Source organism: Echiichthys vipera (genome assembly GCF_963691815.1).
Source record: "Echiichthys vipera genome assembly, chromosome: 12".
NCBI lineage: Eukaryota > Metazoa > Chordata > Actinopteri > Perciformes > Trachinidae > Echiichthys > Echiichthys vipera.
In genome coordinates, this window is record NC_139837.1 from 16,266,584 (window position 1) to 16,289,216 (window position 22,633).

General features: G+C 42.6%; 1 protein-coding gene across 1 annotated transcript in view; it reads left to right on the forward strand.

Annotated features, from left to right (window-relative positions):
- The window catches only part of ttll5 (tubulin tyrosine ligase-like family, member 5), a gene marked incomplete at its 5' end in the record, with an annotated part of 46,387 nt that overhangs the window by 20,278 nt on the left and 3,476 nt on the right, over positions 1–22,633 (forward strand). Inside the window, 12 exons of the mRNA XM_083924218.1 lie at positions 318–466; positions 695–944; positions 1,990–2,107; positions 2,578–2,724; positions 2,845–2,936; positions 3,071–3,219; positions 3,492–4,067; positions 4,151–4,338; positions 6,339–6,472; positions 14,016–14,214; positions 17,291–17,493; positions 21,693–21,775. Of these exons, the coding sequence (XP_083780344.1) occupies positions 318–466; positions 695–944; positions 1,990–2,107; positions 2,578–2,724; positions 2,845–2,936; positions 3,071–3,219; positions 3,492–4,067; positions 4,151–4,338; positions 6,339–6,472; positions 14,016–14,214; positions 17,291–17,493; positions 21,693–21,775 (2,288 nt within the window). The remainder of the gene's footprint in view (positions 1–317; positions 467–694; positions 945–1,989; positions 2,108–2,577; positions 2,725–2,844; positions 2,937–3,070; positions 3,220–3,491; positions 4,068–4,150; positions 4,339–6,338; positions 6,473–14,015; positions 14,215–17,290; positions 17,494–21,692; positions 21,776–22,633) is intronic.

The following is a 22,633-nucleotide window of genomic DNA, read 5'->3' on the forward strand; positions in this document are numbered from 1 at the left end:
CTTTGTCTATTGCACAATACTGAACAAAGATTTGCCCCCCAACTAAGCCTATTATGATATTTCCATATTCATTAGGTAACCAGATTAGGGAGACATTTTTTGCTGCAAGACCGCAATTGCTGTTATTATTTGTGAATTATCCTCTCACGTCAACTTCTGGACAAATGACTCAACCACACTAATCTTTTCAGAACTGGCTTCAGTTAAAGCTGAGATTTATAAACGTAGTTCTGCTTTATAATTTTTACAAAACACATATAAATCATTGTAGTTGTTGTTATTACCATTGTGTTGACATGTCTTGTTATGTCTCTCAGGAATGTGAGCGGGAATGTGCAGCTGCAGGTGGACGCCGTCCACGGCTGTCATGTTGTTCAGTACGAGAGGAAGCTGCTCTCTCTGGAGGCACGTAAGATGAGACAGCGCCACCTGACTCATCGCTCTGCTGCAGGGAAGAAGAAATCGGGTAAGCAAATGGAAACAGGAAACAGCTTTTTTTTTTTTATAACTGAGAGTGGAGCTAATTGGGACAACACCGAAAGCGAAGGCACTTTTGTTTCCAATAAATAACTCCTCTGTGTCACTGAATATAGCCAAATATGACTCTGAATGAGTTCATTTTATAGCAGCAACATCAGAAACGCCAGTGATGTCACTGACATTTGTCTTTCCTTTGCGGTGCCACATACCTCAGGGAAGGAATCCCAGGTCTCCCTGACTGAGAGCAGCAGTCAGGAGGGAGAGCAGTGCGCTCAGGAGGAAAGAGAGGAGGTGAAACAAGAGCCAGTCTCATACAGGGCTTTGGTAGCAGAGCAAAGAAAACAAGTGGCCACACCACTGGAGCGCTGCCATAGCGTGGCTCTGTCCGGCTCAGAGGCAGCCATGCACAATGCCAGGCCCGGAGTCAACCTGCTCAACATCCTTCAGCAGGGTTGGGACCTCAGGTCAGTCTGTGTTTTGGGCTGCTGCTCAGGTTGGCTGCTGCTGTCATTTTCCCCCCTTACTGTGTTTTGTTTGTGCTCCTTCCCTGTTTAATATGAAGAAATATGGAGTGCACTAATGCACCTACCAAAGAGGATGAGGAGAATTTGAGGTCCTCTTTATATATATAAATATATATAAGTTATGTTAAGATCAGTTTGTGTACCTATGTCTTTATGTTTCAACCCTCACCACATGTTGATCCATTGCCTGTCACTTGTTTTCTAATCGCTTAGGTCAACGAATTTAATTTTCTAGAGTATTTGTTGTGTCAGAGAATCTAAAATCTAAAACTTCATTTAACTTTTGTGCTTTTGGTAAAAAAAAAAACCCGTCTTAACTACTCTAACTAAAAGCTTTAGGTCCTTGGCTGAGTATAAAGCTATTTTCCTTTTTCATAGATTCTTTAATATAAATAAAGATACCATATAATCGATATATTGCCAAACACATACGACATGCTGAACATACTATACCTAAGTGCAATAAAGACTGAGGTCTGATGGTGATTTTATAAGTACGCCTGAAATTATAATTTGAGGAGGAATTACAATAACAAGTCTGAGTTTGTAGAAATTCCTCAGTGCTTGCCAGGACTCTGCATGAAGCAAAGAAATTATAGTACAGCATATCATTGTTTGTGTTTGACAGGTTTTTCCAAAACACTTTTTTTTCCTCCCCGACTACAATGACAGTACTCTTTTCAGGTTCACGTGGGTCACAAAGACAGTTTATCATTTTGATAATGATGCAGGACAAGGTATACTGTGTTTCAACAACGCTTGGCTCGAAGTGATACATACCTGTACATTTGCTTGATTTGCTTTTTGGATATGTCAGTGAATGAGTATATGAATGCGTTTGACTTCTTGTTTTCTGTTGTAAAATATGTATCACAGATTCCAATGCAACAAACAGAGGACTGAGTGGATACAATTTATTATCAGCTGTTGTTCAGGCTTTCCCTTACCTATACAGTTCTGGATGACATTCCTCTCTCCTCTCCAGTAAAGTGCAGGCCCGGGTGGCTTTTTCATCATACCTGCAGCGAGTCCAGCAAAGACTGTTGGCAGAAAGCAGGGCCAACACCATCCCAGCTTGGCCAGACAAGGACAACGACCAAATGGTATAATGATAACCATTGTTTAATTTCCTTTCCTAACAAATGGATATGGGTGGTTATACATACAAGGGAAACAATTCCCCAGGGCATCCTTGGGAATTGTTTCCCTTGTATGTATATACATGTCAGATTTCCCCTTATTATTATTATTATTATTATTATTATTATTCTGTTACTCATATGTACCCTGGCTGTAGCTGAAATGTGTACGAGACATTTGTGGCCACACTGAAGGAAAACGTGGTCTCTGTAAAAGTTCGCCTGATTGGAAAGTCTGCATGGTCATGGCATCCATCATCATCAGTGACCTCAAACCTTTGCGGAAAATCAGTGTGCATTCAAGTCGATGTCTAGGCCGTTAAATTCAAACGTCTCTATGTTTTTAAAAGACGTTGAACCCAAGAACACACAGACAGCAGGATGAATCAGTGATTCAGGGAAGTGATAACGGTGGATTTTTTTTGTCTGCACAGGAGCTGGTGATTCGCTTCCTGAGAAGAGCAGCCAGTAACCTTCAGCAAGACATAAAGGTGGTCTTGCCCAGTCGTCAGCTTCCACTCCAAGACCGCAGACGCATCCTGTCCCACCAGCTAGGAGAGTTTATTCACTGTTACAACAAGGTGCATGCTCCCCAGACACCGGCTTTACCACAAAATCACAAGTTTAAGAGATGATGCAGACATGGGAAACGCTGTGCATACTGAGTATACATGCTGTCTTATTCTTTCCTATCTCCTCAGGAAACTGAACATATGGTGAGAAAGCAGGAGAACAGCAAAGAAGAGCATTGTGTTAACCCCAGTGTGTTTCAGGAGTACATCGCTGCAGCACGGTTAGTGAATTGGCAAACCCACTGACCATTGTTCAGTGTTTGGCTCTTTACTGTTTCGGTTATATATGCTACTGACTGAAGAGTGATCTCAATCTGCTATACACATTTATCTTCTGCCTTTTTTTTTTTGACAGTGAAAACGATCTGGAGGAAGTACTGACATTCTACACACAGAAAAATAAATCAGCTACCGTCTTCCTAGGAACAAAAGTCAAGAGTGTTAAGAAAGACATTCATGAAGTAAATGCCTCAGGAGATTCAGGCAACTGTGAGAATTCCAAATGTGAGTTCCTCCCGTGTGTTTTCCCCCATATTTTTGTAGCTGAAGGTCTGGTTTATGTTTAATATTTTATCATTCAAGCACAGTAAACAGGAATTGTTTAGATTTGTAAATCAAAAAAAAAGTAAAGGGAAAAAGATTGAGTCATCTGGGGGTGAAGAATAGGTCAGCTTCAAACGATTAGCACTTATTGGGGGGAAAACAAATGTGTGTCAGAGCCGAGGAATGGCTAACTGATGATAAAGGAGCTCTGGCTTCTTTCCTTCTTTGAACAGCTCTGCCTGTGGCCAAAGAGGATTCCAGCGCCTCAGAGTCCTCGCTCTCCATGGGGAAAGTCAGCAGTGACCCAGACATTAAGGCCACTGAGAGTCAGCCTTCTGTCCGTACTGAAGACCAACAGGCAGCAGTTAGAACCGGTCAAATCCAGCCAGAGGTCCAGGCCTCCCAGCACTGCTCCAGCTTTCCTGTGACTTTAGACAGCACACATATACATCTGCAGCACTGCTCCCCCGCCCCAACGTCCCTGCCTCTCCATTGTCCACCACCGCCGCCACCTCTTCAGCCACCGTCCTATGCACAGTCCTTGGCTAACTCTCAGTTCTGCCATTCTGAGACTCTTTCTGACCCTCCTGCATATTCCCCTGCCCTCTTGGTCACACAGCCCATGAGGGCAATGTGGACAGCTGTTTCCACCGGCTCCAACACAGTTTGTACTGGGCAACCGACCCAGGTGCTCAGGAGGATTCAGTCCTTTACCTCATCAACGTCCAGCTCTGGAGCAGCCTCTTCCATCCCGAGTGCGACACAAATCTATAGCCAGAAGCTCTCTAGACCCACCTCTGCAGGCCAAGGTAAACTCCCTATCCCACATGCTGTTGCGTATCAAAATCACTGCCATGTTCTCATGTTAGTCTTTTGTTATTCTCTATGTCAGTGAACAGGAGGAGCAGTTCCAGTAAGGTGAAGTCAAACTCAGCAGGGGCATTAAAGGAGTTAAACTCCATATCTGCCCAAGCCCAGTCTAACCAGCAGGCCTTCATCTCAGCCCTGCAAAAGCTGGCTGACAAGCAGGTTGCTCGCCACTATGCCAGCTCCAGTCACATCAACCTGCTGACACAACATGTGAGTTTATTAAGTTTCTACTTCTGTAGCCCACCGTGCCAACAGCTACTCCCGTCCAGAGTTCCATTGTGCTCCAATACGAAGCAGTTATTAAGCAACTGTAAACTGAACTGTTTAATGTTTCATGTCAGGAAGAAGAATCTGGGTCCGCTGCAGTAGTCTCTCGCTGTTACTGTACTGATATTTATCTTTGTTGATGCTTAAACCTGGCTCAGGCTCCATGCTGATTGGTTGCATCTAGCTGCTCAGTCCAACAGCAGACCTGTTGGAGCCGGACAGTCCGCTTCCACGCAGAGTGCACCTATCTCCTTCAGCCCGCAGCTCGCCTGCAGTCCTGTGGGCTGGAGTTAGTGCGGGGGTGGATCTGGAACTGGGGTTTGAAGCTGGCTGGCCTAAACAGTGGTGAGCCGCATCAAGCCTCAGCTCTGTGTGAGGTCTCATTATCAGATGCACCATGGGGGAGTGATTTCTGTTGATACTTAACAAGCAGCCATTTTTTTGTGGTAATTGATGCTTATAAATAGTGGAATGTAGCAAATTGGCACTGAGCAGGGGAGCGGCAGCTCCACTGGCTCCATCACCACCTTCTCCTATATTCCCCAAAGGTTTGTCATTCGGCGTGGGGAGCCCCTCAACCTCTCCTCCCTCCTCCTCTTCCACCTCCTCTTCTGCCTCACTGGATTTTTTCTGTCAAAGTTTTTGTGATGGCACCAGACCACACAGACTGCAGATTTTATGGCTTCCTTTTGACTGTATGTTATTCTGTCTATCTGAAAGGTGTTTGCTGTATTTCTTATGAATAGTTAATCCTGGGAATGGCAGCAGTTTATTTTGCAGAGTAAAATTGTCCAGTGTTTTGCACTTAAAGGCTCAGAGTTTTTTTTTTTTTTTAGGGCTCAGATTTGAAGTCATTAAATCACTCACTGAACTAAATGGGGAACATTGTAAACACGAACAACACCCTGTTGCACTAGCTGACCTCTAAGGTTTAAGTAATTACTCACTCTCATGCTAGACCACATGTATACAAAACAAAAACTGAAATTGAGTAAAGCCAGGCACAGTCACCTTCAATAAAGTGAATATACTCCCCTGTGATGCATGGCTATAAATCCTTCCGCTTGTGTGTATGTGCATATGTTATATGACATCCCTGTAACACTGTGTCTCAATTAGACAAGCAGCTATACATAACCTTAGACAATGGGGCATTATGGCAATTATATATACGGGCAACTGTGCCTAATGTGGTAAATAACTATTTACTAGGTAGGTATATATACAAAATTTGATCTCTTGTCATGATATATGACAATTTGTCCAAAAGCCCAGCAACATTGGCACCTACATGTGTTTTCATTCCCTCCTCGTGTATAAGAATTCGCCCAGTCTACCTTAATAAGTAACTTAGAGCTGAGGCTGTCTAACACCACGCTGACACATTTTTCACGTCGTACAAGGCTTGGCAGCATTACAATTTTCCTATTGGACTATTTAGTGCACAGGAGGAAATAAAGTAAATAAAACGCCACAGCAGTATAATATATTCTCCCATTAGCTTTCACTGAACATAATTCCCAGGGCGGTGCAGAGCAGTGCAGAGGTTCAGTTGCTACAGTAGTCGTAAACAGATTGCTGGCTGGCCAGTCACGATAGCTGATTCTGTCAGAGATGGAGAAGGGAGGAGGGGACCACCTGGGTTTAGTGCTGAGTGGAGACTAGCTGTGCCATGTGCTGTGTGTACATTTCACATAGCCCCCAGACACAAGAGAATGAAGTGGTCGATGTAGGGAGGAACACAATATGAGGGCTTATTCATCAAACATTTCCATTGCTTTAGACATTGGGACAAGTTGTGGAATGTTTGGTTAAAGTGACTTGACTTGATTGATTTTTTTAGTGAACACCTACATTGTGTTAATACAGTAAGTGTAAAGAAAGAATGGCTTTAAATAGGTTTGAGTTGAATCATCTGTCAAATGTTTCTCCTCTGGCCACAGTTGACCAACCTGAACCTGGCAAACAGGATGCTGAGCAGAGAAAGCGTCACACTGAACCCCAAAGTGCGACATACTGCTGCTTCGAGCCAAGGGCCAGTGAAAGCTGTTCACTCTGGAACAGATCTATGTAGCAGGTGAGTCCAAAGACATATGGACATATGGAATATTTGTTTTATTCAAAACAAAAAAAATCTGCAATACATAACTCTAGGATAAAATAGCATATTCAAAAATTCCCTTTCTGCAGAACAACTAGGGATGCTGCAATCCAATACGCTGACTCTACGCCGATGATAGACAGTAGATCAGATCATGGTTAAACTAATCCTCATCAAATATAGTCTCTTCCTCAAAAACATCACTATAAAATACATTCATTCAGTCATGTTGGGTTTTTAGTGCCACAACAATCCCTGGCCTCATCTTATTTTACTGTAGATAATGAAAATGATTCTAATGGGTTTTGTGCAGTGTGGTATACAGTAGAGATCTTTATGATGGCAAAGTTGGAGCACTGGTATCAGATTTTAGTCTACTAAAGCATATATATCTGCTTTGTAAATCACCTTCTCTGTGTTCTCCTATGAGAAACACATCTGAAACCACAGGGGAGACATTTCTATTTTATTTCATGATACTTTAACATACAATACATTTAAACTAAATAGGATTTCAGTTGGACATTTATGTTGTGGAAATGATTACAGTTCCTTCTCTATTACTCCATTTTCTAGCACACACACCACACCTCTGCTCCCTTAAAAGTGCTTTAAGAACTTCTTATGGTCAAATTTTATTCGCCCTCCCCTGAGGTGGTAGAAAAGGAATAGTGCGTTAAAGTCTCAATGGGGTTCACTGCCAAGGAAAACAGCATATCTTTCCTGTGAGAGCCTTGAGTCTGAGATGCTGCGCTGATGTACACCAACACGGACACTGTAGTTGGTATTAAATGCCATTCTTGTTTTTCAGAATATGTCATGAGGCCTTAAGAGATCAAATACTGGAGCTTTTTTCATTCTTGAGATTGAAGAGTCAGAAAAGCTGTTCACCTATCAAGTAGTATTCACTTTGGTCAAATAAAGGATTTTCTTTGTAATCAACTCTATAAAGTCTTTACTGTAGATAGTTAAATTGTGGTAGCCTATTCAGTCACACTCAATAGAAGGTAAATGCTTTTTTTAATGGTCTCTGACAAATTTTTAGATTGAAGATTGTTAGTCTTTGGAAAAGGCTTGCTGAGTGCCAGCACTCCTCTGCTCAAGAGTTCAGTACGTGCCTGGAAATGGGCATATTATTCTAGTTTTTTAATAGTGCTTTGTAAGTAACACTAGAATTGGCTGCTGAGTGTTGGGAGTGTGTGAAGCATGCTGGCAGCTTAAAACATTGCGTTGGCGGACTGGAGGCGGTGGTCAGGGGGGGGGCAATGTCAACACCTACAAAGTCTCTCTGCTCAAGGCTGTCGCTTCTGCCTCACTCCGTGTCTCACCCCTCTTACATTGCCCTGAGGAGAGAAGGAAGGGAACAGAAGGACAGAATGTGATCACACGGCCACGCTCTATGGTACCAGGCCAGGACAATAAACCGGCTATTTGAAGGTGTAATTCTGTGAGAAGTAAGCATCTGTGGTCACTCCACTTTTAATTTTTGTCCGTGAGTGACAATGTCTCAGACAGCTTGGCCTTGATCTTGGATGGTTTTTCCAGTCCTGCCCTTCCTTATGTATGGAGCTGTCAGGGTATTCCAGGAATGCCTGGCCTTTTCCTTTTTTTAAATGTTTTTATTTCCACAAACCAAGAAGAGAGATTTAATAGAATTTATAATTTTTACAGATAGCCTCACGCAGCTTTTATATATGATACTGAGGTAAACAGAAGTCACTTTTTGATCTCCCATTTAACTTTAGAGCTCTAGTGTTTTGATTGGATCATACGTTTCTTCTCTGAATTTAGTCATTCCCTTGAAATATTTTTTGCCTTTACTATTTTGTTCTGGCACCTCATTCATCACAGAATACGTTTTAGCACAGCTTTACATTTCAGATTTTCACATTTCGGGTTAATAATTCATAGAAGGAGGAATATAAAGTAGCTTTTGTTAGAAAGCTTATTCTAAATCTCTCCAGAAAATACACAGCTCCCTTTATCTTCCCATTTGTCACTGGCTTGCAATACAAAAAGCTCTCTTGTACCCCAGTACTCCCAGCACTTGGCTCGGTGTTCACCTCGTATTGCAGCGAAATGTCTTTAATAAGATATTAGGATAAATTGCCTTGATTTCGCCTTGCCGCTGTTTCTTATAACACAGAATTTCCTGCCCCCTTGCACTGGGGCCGATGGTTTGTGCCAAACATACTGAAACTGTTAAGCACACTGGCTCTTTAAGCAACCACAGGGGTGAAGTATGATGGGTTTCAAAGAGTAACACAGCTCTTTGAAGTGCCGCTGCCAGGATCTACCAGGTATGCTTCATCAGCACTCTTGAGAGCTGCTGCCTCACTCCAGTGTGCTGACAACCAGAGGGCTTTGAACCATACTGCACATCTTCATACATTCACAGTGAGCCGGGGGATCATTTCCGGTGTTGGACCTCCTGAAATGTTTATGATTTTCCATTCAAGGTACTTTAAAAAAGATATGAGCAGTTTAAAACAGAGAGACAGTCAGACTACAGTCAATGAGACAACCTTAAAAACAACAACCAGTTTGTGGTGTTTGGTTACTTCCACACTTTTCACAGACAAGTTTTCCTTAATGTAATTTGGTAATTTTTCAAAGTAGAATCTTAGTATTTGGTGATGTGGTTTGCTTCTACAGTTGTGGTTTGAGTTTGTGATTAAGTTTGCCTTGTATTGAATAAGTGGAAGGTCATGGTTGGTATTCTCCACTTGCATTAGTCATGTGAACACTCATTAATGTGTCTTGAGCTGAGTTTGCACCTTGGCCACAAAAATTGCCTCCCTATTTTCTTCTCGCTGTACGTACAAATGACCGCAAACCTATTACCTCTACAGCATTATGTTCACTCCTGCACAGCTAGAACTGAGAAACACCACCAGGGTATTTTTAGTTCTGTTCAATACTTTGTTAGATTGATGTTTGACTTGGTCGAATTTTGTAAGGACATCGCATTCCAAAGGATTTTATGACAGCCATTTGCTGAACCAACAACCCAACTAATCAGAAAAGTTATGGTGAAAATGTAAAACTTCTTTGATGGAGGACAAAGACCACACAAAACTGGTTTGATGTCTCTCTTCCTTTGAATTTAAAAGACGTTTTTATTCACATTGATTGGAGCCAGATGTGGTAATAGGAGGGAGAACCCTTAAGGTAAGAGTAAAATTCCAGTGAATGGATTGAGGTTATTTAGCAGATACACACACACAGACACACAGACACACACACACACACACACACACACACACACACACACACACACACACACACACACACACACATACACAGCGTTTCTGATGTTGCTGCTATAAAATGAACTCATTCAGAGTCATATTCGGTGACACAGAGGAGTTATTTATTGGAAACAAAAGCGCCTTCGCTTGTGGTGTTGTCCCAATTAGCTCCACTCTCAGTGTGCTGTATTAGTAAGTGTGTATGTCACTCTAATGTGTGACACAAATTGCTGAGTTCAGTACTCTTTTGTATTTCCATAACCAAGTTTTTGTCTGAATTCATTTCTGAGTAATCTTTTAGTAACTTCTCGCTAATTTTACACAAGTTATTTACTAAATCATGTTTGCCTGGTTAAGACTTTAGTAAGATGTAAATTGGTTGCAAGGATACATCTGCAGTACCATCCAGTCAAAAGCAATCAACTGTTTTAAAAACAGGAAGTCACTGCAGCATCTCAAGCTGTAAAATCACTTCCAAATCCATAAGTTTTTACGATCCAAGCAGTGTTAAAAGTCCCATGTTGTAAAAAAGTGAGATTTCCCATGTCTGCCATGTCTTCCCATGTTTGTTGACTTATTATAAAGCAGGTTGAGGTGCTATATGAATACTGTGAAAGTATGAAAACACTCAATCCACAGAGAAATGCACACAGACAGTATTCAGAAACTGTGTCTTTAAACAAGCCATCAGCACTTCCATATGGTTGTGATGTCACAACTATACTATATATAGGTAGAAAGTGCTGCTACAGTGCCGATACAGTCATTCCCCGTTTGTAATGACGGTGTAGAGACACAGAGAGAGCAGACGCAGTAGACCCGCCCCAATCAGAGCAGACCGCTTTTTCAGGAGGGGCTCTTAAAGAGACAGGCGCTGAAATGGAGCGTTTCAGACAGAGGGTGAATACAGGTATATTCAGACAGGCAGTTTGAGAAAAATAAAGTGTTTTTTAAGCATTAAAGTGTGTAAACATGTTCTAGAAGAAAACTAAAATACAAGTATAAACCTAAAAATTAACAAATTTATGTCTCTTTAAAGTTTACTTTCCATCATTTGGAAATATTAGGTATTATTTTTTACATATATAATAAGAAATCTATGTTTTTTGGAACATCGTTAAATTGTTAAATTTTTATGATCAGGAACCTTTACCTGTTTCTTCAAACAGACCTCTGGTACTTTAAGGATTGCCTATTTCTCACCACTGTGACAAGAGAAGTAGAGAGCACCATGGGCCAGAGCCCTGTGTCTAAAGAAGGAGAGGACGACTCCCCATCTTTGAACTCAACCTTCGTTTTCTTTCAACTACAAACCTGTAAAGTTTTGTGACTGTATGGTGTATAGGACTCACAATCACAAAATCTGTCCACAGACTGACATATTAACACCTGGCAAAATACTCCACTAACCTTCCTCTGTGGTAGTTCCCGCTACAGTAGGTTTTTCCAGGACCCCATTATACCATGATGACACACACATACACACACACACACACACACACACACACACACACACACACACACACACACACACACACACACACACACACACACACACACACACGCATACACACACACACACACACACACACTCACACACACACACACACACACACACACACACACACACACACACACACACACACACACACACGCATACACACACACACACACACACACACACTCACAAGGTGAAAACAAAACCAGCGTCACTGTCACGGCTGCTAGCTAAAGCATCAGCATCCCTGTCTAGACTTCCCCCACAACAAATCCCCAGATGCTAGTCATTTTATGTATTTTAAGGACAGTTCTATTGAGTGTCATGTTGTTGCAATAAAACAAGATAAACAAACAACTGAGTAATAGCTGGAAATACCCTCACACTCTTGAGGCAGCTGATGTTTACACTGAGCAGGCAGGGCTTTGAGATACTGTGGCATGATGTCATCTCAGACCGTCCATTTTCCCACATTCACACTGAGTTAGATTGATGCCGCACATGTGCTCAGATTACGCTGCTGTGTTGTTCTACAGTAAGTCATATCAGCATATTAAAGGGCGGCGAGCACAGCGGAGCGTAAGCTGACACCAGCGAGCAGTAGTCCGGCAGGGAGGGAGGTCCCTGGTTGTTGGAGCTCCACACATGTGTTGTACTAGTGATGAGAAACTCAGATGTAAAACTGTTCTTCTCTTTCAATTATTTTTCCCCATTTCATTGGTCATTGCGTTGGACTAATAACTATTGCTGCTGCTTTTAAATTCTTGGTGATCTGTAGTATTTTTTTGCGTGGTGTTGTGTTGACAACTCCTGTCAAAAGACATCTCCTCAGGGCCCTTTTTTGGACATTGTACTCAAGGAAGGCATATGCTTTTGACCGGGGAAATAGTCCGTTTTAGACCATATGCTAATAAAATGGTAGCACTGAAGGTCCCTGTGGTCCAGTGTGTAAACCACCAAGCCAAGCTAAAGGAAATGACTGCTGTAAACAAAGAGCTAGTTCTTGTTTTGTCTCCTGGCGTTGTAGAATCTCTGGCCTTGCGAGGTTCACAGACAAGCCTTTGTTCCGAGAAGCTAAAAAAAATTGAATTGGCCCGTGGTCACACCAGTTGTTTTTGCAATATATGTGCCATTATCTGAACTGAGAAATGCATGGGCGGATTGCATGTTCACATGGGTTTAAGATCCCCAGTGTGTTGTTTGGCCACACAGGGCAGGGATATGTTTTCACTTAAGCGACACAAGATTATTATCCCACAGTGTGTATTGTTCAAGATTAATTGAATTCTAATTTTAGAGCTTATCATAGTTTGGTTCTAAAAATATAGCAGCTATTGTGATTTTAAGTCTACAGTGTTTCCTCTTACTCTAGACCAATGGACAAATGTTATTGCATGCAATGGGAGGACTTTCCAAGAATTTTTTTTTTTTATGATTATGATCTCCAGGGATCCCATTTCTTCAGCTGTAGTTGCATCTCTCTCTTTTTTCTCTTTCATATTTCCCCCGTAGCTCCCATAAGTGCTCTTTTCTGGCATTATTTTTGAATTAGGTGGTACATATACAGCAGCACACGAGACTAAATGTAGACTTAATTTAAGCGCATCTGAAGGGAAGCTCACCTCACTGCTTTAACAGGGGCCCAAAAAGAGGAAAAAAAAGGCAGAAACAGGCTTAGTTCTAATGACAGATAATCCAGTTACAAACTCGTGGAGCCCGTCAAAAGGTTTGCTTTCCAGGTTGTGGCTTTGTGATGTGAATGGAACGTGAAGCTCAGGGAGCACTGAGGCAAAGAGGAAAGGTTTTTAGTACTGCCTGTGTTTGCCACAGGCTTGCCCTCTGCTTTGACTTTGATTTGCACACTTTGACTTGAGGCTTCTGTGGGCCCAGCAGCCATCGACGGGGACGCTGTGAGCTGTCTTGTCCTTTTTACTTTTTTGCCAGTGGTGTTTCAACTCATCATGTGGATGGAAATGGGGGAGTTAATTAGCTACTGCCACATCTCTGCCTTGGTTGGAAGGTAGAGTAAGTGGCAAGAAAAGGATGGTAGCAAATACTTTGCTGTGGCTCACTATTGAGTCACTGTAGCATGCAACATCTTGCAATTTCGCAGGAAATCATCTGTTAGTAAAACGGATCAGGAGTAAATCAGTAGTAGTTGCATTTGAGACTTTTCTATGTAATTACTATTATTATAGTATGTCATATTGTTGCACCTCTTTCTCCCGTGTCCCCTCTACCTGTTTCAATCGTCTACGTTCTCTGTCCAAACTACCAGTAGATCAGTAATAAATGTTTCTTAGCTATAGAAGTGTAACATCTTTGTTTCACACAACTTTACAGGAATAGTTTTGACATTTTGGGAAACCATTCTTCTTGCTGACAGTCTGATGAATGATCTCCAAATGAAGCTGTAGCCAGCAGCCGGTTATCTTAGCTAAGCACAAATACTGAAACAGCTAGCCTGGCTCTGTCCAAAGGTAACAATAATCTGCCTAACAGCACCTCTAGTCTTTGTGCTGGCAGGCTGTATCATGGGTATTCAGGGTGAATCATGGAGGACAGCATGATCTGAAACATTCATAGATGTTCAATTTCTATTAGAGTAAAAAAAAAGCAAGACCGAGCTGACACATGTAATTCAACACAAGCGGAATGAAGTGCAAAGCTACAGAGTATGTGTGATTCAGAAGCAAAATTCTGTGTGTTTTTTTGTTGATTTTGATTCTCTCAAGTTTTTGCTGACTTCTCTTAATTTCTGCTCTCTAAGCCACAGGCCACTGAAGGATGAGGAGCGTCTTTGGGATGGGCAGATGCAGAGTGCCTATAGCTTGGTGACAGGGGTGAACCCCCAGCAGCGCTACCAGCCCACCCAAGGAAGTTACCAGCTTCAGTTTGCTATCCAGAAACTGCAACAGCAAAGACTTCAGTCTCAACAATTTCTGGACCAGAGCCAGTGCAGATACCAGGTATATGAGATAGTTTGGTTTATTTCCCCCTAGTATTTCATGATAGGTATGATACTTTGATGACTGATTCATGTTAAGTGTCCTTTCCACAGAGCTGGGTAGTTTTGAACCTTGGTCCTTTGGTGGAAAAATGATTTCCCTGCTCACTACTACCCTGGGTGTTTAGAAGCTGTCAATTTCAAAACAGTTGTTTTGGGACCTGTTGTTGATTCTGTTTGTACCCACATGTACAACACTCAGACCTCTTTTGTTTTGTTACATTAACATCTAGCTAGAGTTAAGAGGAATGTGTTGTTCAGCTTCTTTTGTTTTCATTTGTTACTTTAATACAAACATCACATGGGTGAAAACTGAACATTTATGAGAACTATTAGGCTATAACTCAGGAAAATCTTCACATGTGTCTGTACAGAATATTCCCTTACCTAAGCAGTGTGCCGTCCAAAATAGTCCAAAATACACCCACATCAAGGGTAAGCTTTCATGTTAGCATTTACAGAGCTATTCTCAGAATATCTTTCCAAACCACTTGACAAAATGGTGTTCAGTGGGAATACCCTCCTCGACAGAAGCTCATTCCTGGAGAGCCAGACATTACTCCTCGCCCCAAGATTACATTGTTTGACTGAGTGACTCTGCAAGGTTTATATTGGATGGTGAGTAATCAAGGAATGCTGCCCATAAGGGCACCAGAGAGGCCCCTGTACAGAGTCCATTATGAGTTTGAAGTCTTTACAGTTCATATCAGATTTGAGCTCCATTTGTGTTCTTATTACAAGGCAAATAAAATGTTGGGATATTATTTTCTTAGCAGTAGTAATGTAGCAACAAAAGAAAACCTTTTAGTCGAGCCTGACTAGCCGTGACAGATGTGATTTGGCTGTTTTTAGAGGGAGATTAGAAAGGTAGAGGTCATTTTGCGCAGCATGATTTTAATGTTTAGAGAAAAATGTCAGACCTCTGGTTTTTCTGTACAGTTGCTTTGAAAGAGGATCTTAACAGGAAGAGCATATTCTTTTTCCAGAGGATTTTGTGGACTCAATCTATGGAGACAGAACTGCCATGGGACAGCTTACAGGGTGGAATGATTGGATGCCCCGGCTTTTTTCCGATCTGTCCTGAGTAATGCAGTTACTCTCACGTCATTGTTTTTCATCATCTTGGTTGGGCCTTAATTAATGCAATTGAGGTGATATTTCTCTTGGCTTAGGACGGCAGTCTTACGCAAGGCACTTTATGAAAGTAATCCCATGCCTTTCCTCTGTTTCATTCCCCTTTTCATTTTGTCTCATAGTCTGAACACAATTGACTAAGTTTCCTTTATTGCTGACATGTCCTATTATTTTCCTGCGTGTGTTATGAACAACAGAGCCATCCTGTTGTTCAACCCTCACAAACTGAGGTCATAGGAAGGATGACCCTGGATATGGTTGTCTCTCCATCAAATCAGATATTCCGCTCTAAAATCCTTGCCATCCGTCCCCTGTTGTTGTACCGCTATGGGTCTTCCACATGGGTCTCTCTGCCAGTTTTACCTAGCACTGTGAATCTTTAGGGCTTAGGGCAGCTGGAGAATGAGAGGAAAGGAGAGTTAAAGAGAGGAGATGACATGCAGCAAAGGGCCCCAGGTCGGATTCGTACCTGGTCCTCTGCCAAGGACCCAGCCTACATGGGGCACTCACTCCACCAGGTGAGCTGGAGGTTGCCCCGCAATGTGTATCTTTGATTGGTCCAGGAATTATTCAGTGACTGGACTGCTCTGTAATGGCATGAGAGAGGGGTTTGGTCTTTTTGATACTGATGCACATCCCTGAACTCACCATGCTGGCCATGTGAAAATAAATGGATAATTTTGGATTAACTGAAGACACAAAAGAAAGTGATTCATCTTGTGTGGGTGCTCATGTACATACCGTATATGTGTATGAGTGTGTACTTCTGTGAGAAGAGAAAAAGACAGGGGGCTGTTCCGGCGCTTTAGTCCACGTTCCAGTTACTGGATGCAGACTGTGCGGCTCCTCCACAGGTTTGGCTCCAAGCCACCTGGCAGCCAAAGAAAGGTGGCCTTCCTGGTCCTGCTCAAACTGAATTGCGGCCATAGGCCTTGCAACCTGGAAACTTAGCTTCTCATTTATCAACACACAAATTACATCAGATATTCCCTGTCACACTGCCGGCCCCTTTGAACCGCTGCACTGTGAGGCTGGAAAACCATGAGCTTGTTAGATAGCCGTATAAAGCTGCAAAGAAAATAGGAGACGTGAGATGTGAAAGGAATGTATGCAAAGCATTCCCCAGCACTTCAAGGAAAGAGTGAAATGTGTCTCTAAAATAATATGTCAGAAAGAAAACTGTCTATGGTGTCTGAATCTACCCTGCCCTCTGGATTTTCTCGTTTATTCTTATTTTTTTGTATGCAGGATGTTTATGGGCATCAGCAAAGGGCTTTGGGTGCCATGTGGGTGTCTGGCCCCCAACCAATAATCAGTGCAGGTTGAGGAGCCTGTTCTCAGTTCTCAGTCCCAACTGCTGCTTTTTTAGATCTCTTAGCATTTCATACGGACACACCTGTAGTGTCTGTATGGCACAAACAGCGGTATTTGATGACAAACAGGTTATTATTACACTGCTGTGAACATCCTAAGGGGTCCAGGAAATGCTGGCACATATTTTGGGATCTTGTCAGTAATCCAAAGTCATTTTCTTGCCTGCAACTCCAACAGTATAAAGTTGTTTCAGTTAAGATGAGTTCAAATAATCTACCCTGGTCTGCAGACAGTTAATTTAGGGTCAGATGTGTTCATTGCAATCTCAGACAGGTTGATCCAGTCTTCATCTCTGTGTAAAATCTGAAGTTTCCCTTTAATACATTATTATTACATTTTATCCAGCAGATGTCTGATGGCTGAAGCAGTCGTTGTTAGTAGTTCCTCTAACAGAGCTGGCAGCCTTATACTGCCCGTCCATAAAGGTTAAACTATAATCAAGGATATCATTGCAAACTGAGCTGACTAAAGTATGTTCACTGTCTTAATCATACTGACCTTAAAAAGCAGTTATCTTTCTTTTTTCTTAGGCTCAATTTCCAGACCAGAAAAGTTCTCTTCACGTCCTGGCTCCCACAAACTCATCCAGCTGCCCTCCATCCAGCTTTCATGTTCGGCCCACTCACAGCCACAACCACATCCAAACTTGTGTTAGTCCTGTTCTCACCCCAAAGCCACCCAGCAGTGCCAGAGAGGGACAGATCAGGAAAACAGCAACCAAGCGCCTCATCAAGTAAGACCCGTGTACTGTACTGAATGCATTTCTGATTTGCTGCCTTCTCATGCTACTAACGTCCCACTCCAGACACGTTTTAAAGTATTTAAAAACAATTCTGATATGATTAATATTTTGTTTAACATGGTTTTCACGCATAGAAAGTAAAACAAATCTCAGAGAAGGGGTTGGAGGCACATCTATTCTTTCTCCCTCATTGAGATGTTCGGCATCTGGCCTTGCCCTACCCACCACTGCTCTTGCTGGGGCTTAGTTGAGACTCTGCGCAGGCCTGACGTGAAAGAGAAGATTACAAACCTCCCATCAAGATGACTAAACACATTGGAGAGAATAAGCCGTAGGCCTACATGTTTGAGCTAGGTTCAGACAGGAAGCTGTAGGGCAGTGGAGCCCCTTGGGCGGATCGCTGACTTGCAGCACGGCCAGCCAACTAGCAAGCTAACGTTAGTGATCTACAACTAAGTTATAGTTTTGCCGTCCTGAACACAGGTTCAGCCTGAGCAGTCTGTTGTGCACTAAAATCAGCTACTAGCAGACATATCAGAATGGCAAGTGTAGTTAACCATTGTTTCTGTTATTTGTTAGCTTGTTAGCTTGTTAGCTTGTAACTGTCAGTGGCTGAGAACTATGATGGCAGTGTGTTTAAGGCTTCTTTGCAGGTGTTGTGTCAAAGTGGTTCCCCCCTCGAATAGTGTTTCACATATGAGACAGTGATTAGGGACGTACCAAGTGAAGCTTACCAAAATATGTTTGAATCTCAAATTTCCGAGAAGTGCACAGACATCTCCTCCTTCAGAAGAGGAATGTGAAAACAGCACTCTAGTGACAAACTTTGCTCAGATACATGTCACTATAGTCAACGTCAACCTCAGAGGACATAACCATAAAAGAAATACATTTTTGAGTGGAGGGGGACTACATTACTTCATTCTTAATTTATTCATCACATTGAGCAGTATAAATGGCATGGATTGGCCACTGCTTGTGGATTGGAGCAAAGTGCATGGGATCGGCGAGTTCAGGAGGACATGGCTAATGCTAACGAGAGTTAGAATATGTGTGTAGTGGAGTGCTCCCAGTCTTTTAGCCGCAGGGTGTATCTGCCTGTTCAGTAAACAACCTCATCACAGGCCTGATTTCTGCCTGAACCGTAAACAGAACGTGGTTCAGTGGAAGGGCCCCGGGCTCCAAGCGCCATTTAATTCCTGTTTGGTTTGGAGATAAGCTGAAGAGCACAGAAGGGAAAATAAAAGGAAAGGAGTGAAACAGGGCTGAACTGCCAGCTATTTCCCTCACATACTTTATGACTTTATTGCAGCAACATCTGGCCAAATTACACAACAACAGTAAACCTTTGTGATCAGAGCGGATTGTTTGTTTAAAGCACACAGTTGCAGTGAAGAACTCCTCTAACGCGTAAGAGGTAAGGACATGGGAAAGTTTCTATTGTATATGAGTGAAGCCCATACTGTTTTTGAGGTGTCAATTATCCTACTGTCCATTTCTCTGTGTGACTTAATTCATTTATTGAAACTTTGCAGGACACTGAGTAGCAGGTAGCACTGCGCAAAACCCTTGCTCTGCTGACGTGTTACATTCGGCCGTCTTACTTGACGGGACAAATTGAAGCTGGCAAGTGAAGAGTTAAGAGGGCAGGGGTGCAGCGCAGGGGTTATAGACTAGGTTAGGACAGCCGGGTAGGTGCTGTGTTTGCTCCGATGTGTGTGTGTCTTCCTGGCAGTTGCCGTGTTTACCCTCTGCATGTGGAATTCCAGAGCCCCCTCACACTCTCCTCTGTCCTGCATTTTTGTGGTCGACCAGTGTGACAGGGGAGAGTGTGGGAAAAACGGAAGCTTCGGGACCAAAAAATGCACTGATGGAAACAATGAAAAGAAAGAATAAAGAGAGGAGAAAAGAAAGAATGACAGAAAAAAGTGAACTCAGCCCAGGAGAAAGGAGATGATTGTTTGCAGAAAATGGGGGGATAATAAGTTGCTTCCCTTTATTTCCAGCACTCATTTTAGGGGCAACTCAATACCTCTGTTATTGAGGCACATCTGAAAAGCATCCCAGTGCAAGCCTAAGCTCCTCCAACTTATAATAGAATCACTGTGCTGGGTGCATTCACACAGTTCAAGGTTATCCAGCCCTCCAAACACCTTCCTCGAGTCAGCTGTTGAATAGTAAAAAAATGTAGCTTGATACAAACTTACGAGCAGTGGCCTCGCCTGGTTTCCCCTGAGTAATACCCCACTGATCTGTTGATCATTGACGGTTGTCAGCTGAAGCTTTTTATCAGAATGACACTTGGGGTTTTTTTTCAGATTATTTTTTTGGCAGTATTTCAAGCCTTTTATTATGCAGGACAGACAGGAAATGTGGTGTGAGAGAGGGGGAGACATGCAGCAAAGGGCTGCAGGTCGGAGTCAAACCCGCGCCCGGTGCCTCAAGGACCTTCAGCCTCTTTACACGGGGCGGCTGCTCTAACCACTCAGCCACCGGCCGCCCCGACATTTGGTTTTTGGCCTTGTTTAGGAATGGAAGTGGAGTGAAGATTTCTGTCGATGCAGCCAAATGATTTCCAAAGAGACAAAATCCTACAATCAACTTGGTCTTAATCTGCTGACTTGTGACCAGCATTCAGTTTTAATACACTGCAAAGAGTGGCCTTTGATTTTTAAGCTCAACAAACATGCAGTACACTTTCTTATAGCAAATGTGCTTCATGTTGGTATCTACTCAGCAGGGCAGGGCTTTCTGGTCTATCAACATACCACAGCTGCCAACTCGAGGGGCTGCAAGGACTCAAAGTGGTATGACTTCAGTGAAGGCTTTGAAAGGAGCAATTTGTAACACAAATAAATGAGCCTGTTTGGTATTTTGTTTGCAAGGTTTGGCGAGACGCAGCTGTAACTATGGAAACCCGGGCTGTCGTGTGGCATTACTAATAGGGTGACAATTACAGCAGCACCATTAATGTCAGCCTGGCTGCTGCTTTCACTCCCTATTAATCAGCCACAACAGTAGTTATTTTCACAGGATACTGTATACACACAGAAGCTGCCAAAAGTGTGTTTATGGTTAAATGTTATACCCTTTGGTCAATCTGAATAACATTAAGACGTGCTAGCTACCTGAATGCACACAAAAAAAGTCAAAACTACTCATCAGTTATGTTTACATATGGTCTTGAGCTCTATTTGAGTAGTGTGAAATATTCAACTTTAGGTTGTATTTCATCTGTGCGTACTGCATAGAAGTTCTGATTCACCTTCAGTGTTTCTGGCTGCTGCCTGACTCTTGAAGTGACAGAGTGAGAGACTGTTGACAAAGAAAGTGATGTGAAGAACCCAGAGGTCAAGTTTTTTTTTTCCCCCTTTTCAATATGAAAGGGGTTGCTTCCTGTCGAGGTATGCCACGCTTAAAGTGGGCCAGTTCTATTTGTGGTTGTGTAATGGTATGAAAGAACAACTGTGCAGTCCCTTACAAGGAGGCAGTGTATACCCTCATTACCTTGTTAATGCTCCTTTGGCAAGCTGCTGTTTTGGGGCGAGAGGTTAATGCCAGCTAAGCTTTATTTATTGTTCCCCCTAAAAAATGCTTAACAGATTTAATGTATAAGGTTACAGACGTGTCTGCTCCTGCTCTATGCTTCACCAGTTCTTATAATGGTTTGCTCTGTAAAAAAAACACTGTATTTGCTGTCTGATTATGTGTAAAAGACTATGTAATTCCCGGTCCATGATCTCAAAACACTGTGAGATAAGTATACCCTACTGTATGGACTTCTGTGTCTGAAGCCATTGCTTTCAGGTCCACATAGTCAGCAATCACCACAATAATCTTGTGAAAATCACATCACACCAGACAAGGAGCAGGAATTTGCCCCCTTCTTGTCACAATAGCTCATAAGAGGCACTCAGCAAACACTTAACCCCCACTAGCCTCCACTGACTGCACACACACAGAGACTGTTTGAAATTGACTCCACTTCTCTCCTGTCAGAAGATGACTCAAACCTTGTCAAAGTTGTCAAAAAACGTTTTTAGCTATTACTTAATTTATTTAGTTTATTTTATCCAAAGCTTTGACCCAGACTGTGGAGATAAAGTGTCACTTAGAGTTTGTCGTCGCATTACATCTTGGGGAATGACCTTTTCGGTCATCACTGACACTCATTATCTCTTGATTAACAGGCAGCAGTCCGCAGAGAGTTCAGCCAGTGGAAGTGTGTCCAGTGGCCAGCATGTGGTTTACGAAGCCATCTGTGGTAAAACAGGTGGGTCTGATGCTGCAGTTTCACACACGCTTAGTACCGTACTGTAACTTGGCCTGTTAGTGCTGTAGTTGTTGGGCAGAGTGGGGGGAGGGGGGGGAGTTATGCCCTCTCCATGCCAGTGTCCGTGATTACAGCCAGGCATAGTGGACATTCCCCATGGAGGACTGATAAACACCACTGGATATTTTTAGCAAGCTCTTGCTTGCAGGCTGGTGTGCAGGATGTGTAAATGCATTTACACTGTAAAAGATAATAGCTACAGTGACATGATGATAAATAATGCACAAACTTTAATTAGGACCTTGTTAGAAAAGTATAAGTACGTTTCTTTTGCTATTATACTACAACGACTTGTGTCATAACCCTCTTCAGGGATTATGCCAAGTAGAGTTAGAGCAGCCAGATCCTAATCGGCATAAACAAACTTTCCAGCGCTGTAATTTGCTATTGGACCATAATGTCTGAATGTGTCCAAGACTAGAGTTCAGATTACTGCTGAAGGATAAAGAGGCATAACAGTGATGACATCTTTCTTTTGTAATGAGATCCACTGATGGGAACAGTTTGGGCATTCCCATCTGTTGGTCATTCCTACGCAGTCGTAATTACTGTGTGTCCGCCAAAAGGGCCGTCCAGTTGTACCCCAGAAATCACATTAAAAGAATGAAAAAATGTAGCTCAGTCTTTGCTAAGCTTATTATGAGTAATGCACTGCAATTGTGGGTGCATGCACTCACGTGTGTGCCCTGTCATCCTGCCCTTTTTCCACAACTCTTTCCATCCTGAGCGAAGTGTTGAGCTTATTGCAGTAACAGTGATATTAAGCAGTTTGCGCTGATGCACACATCTGTTTGCATG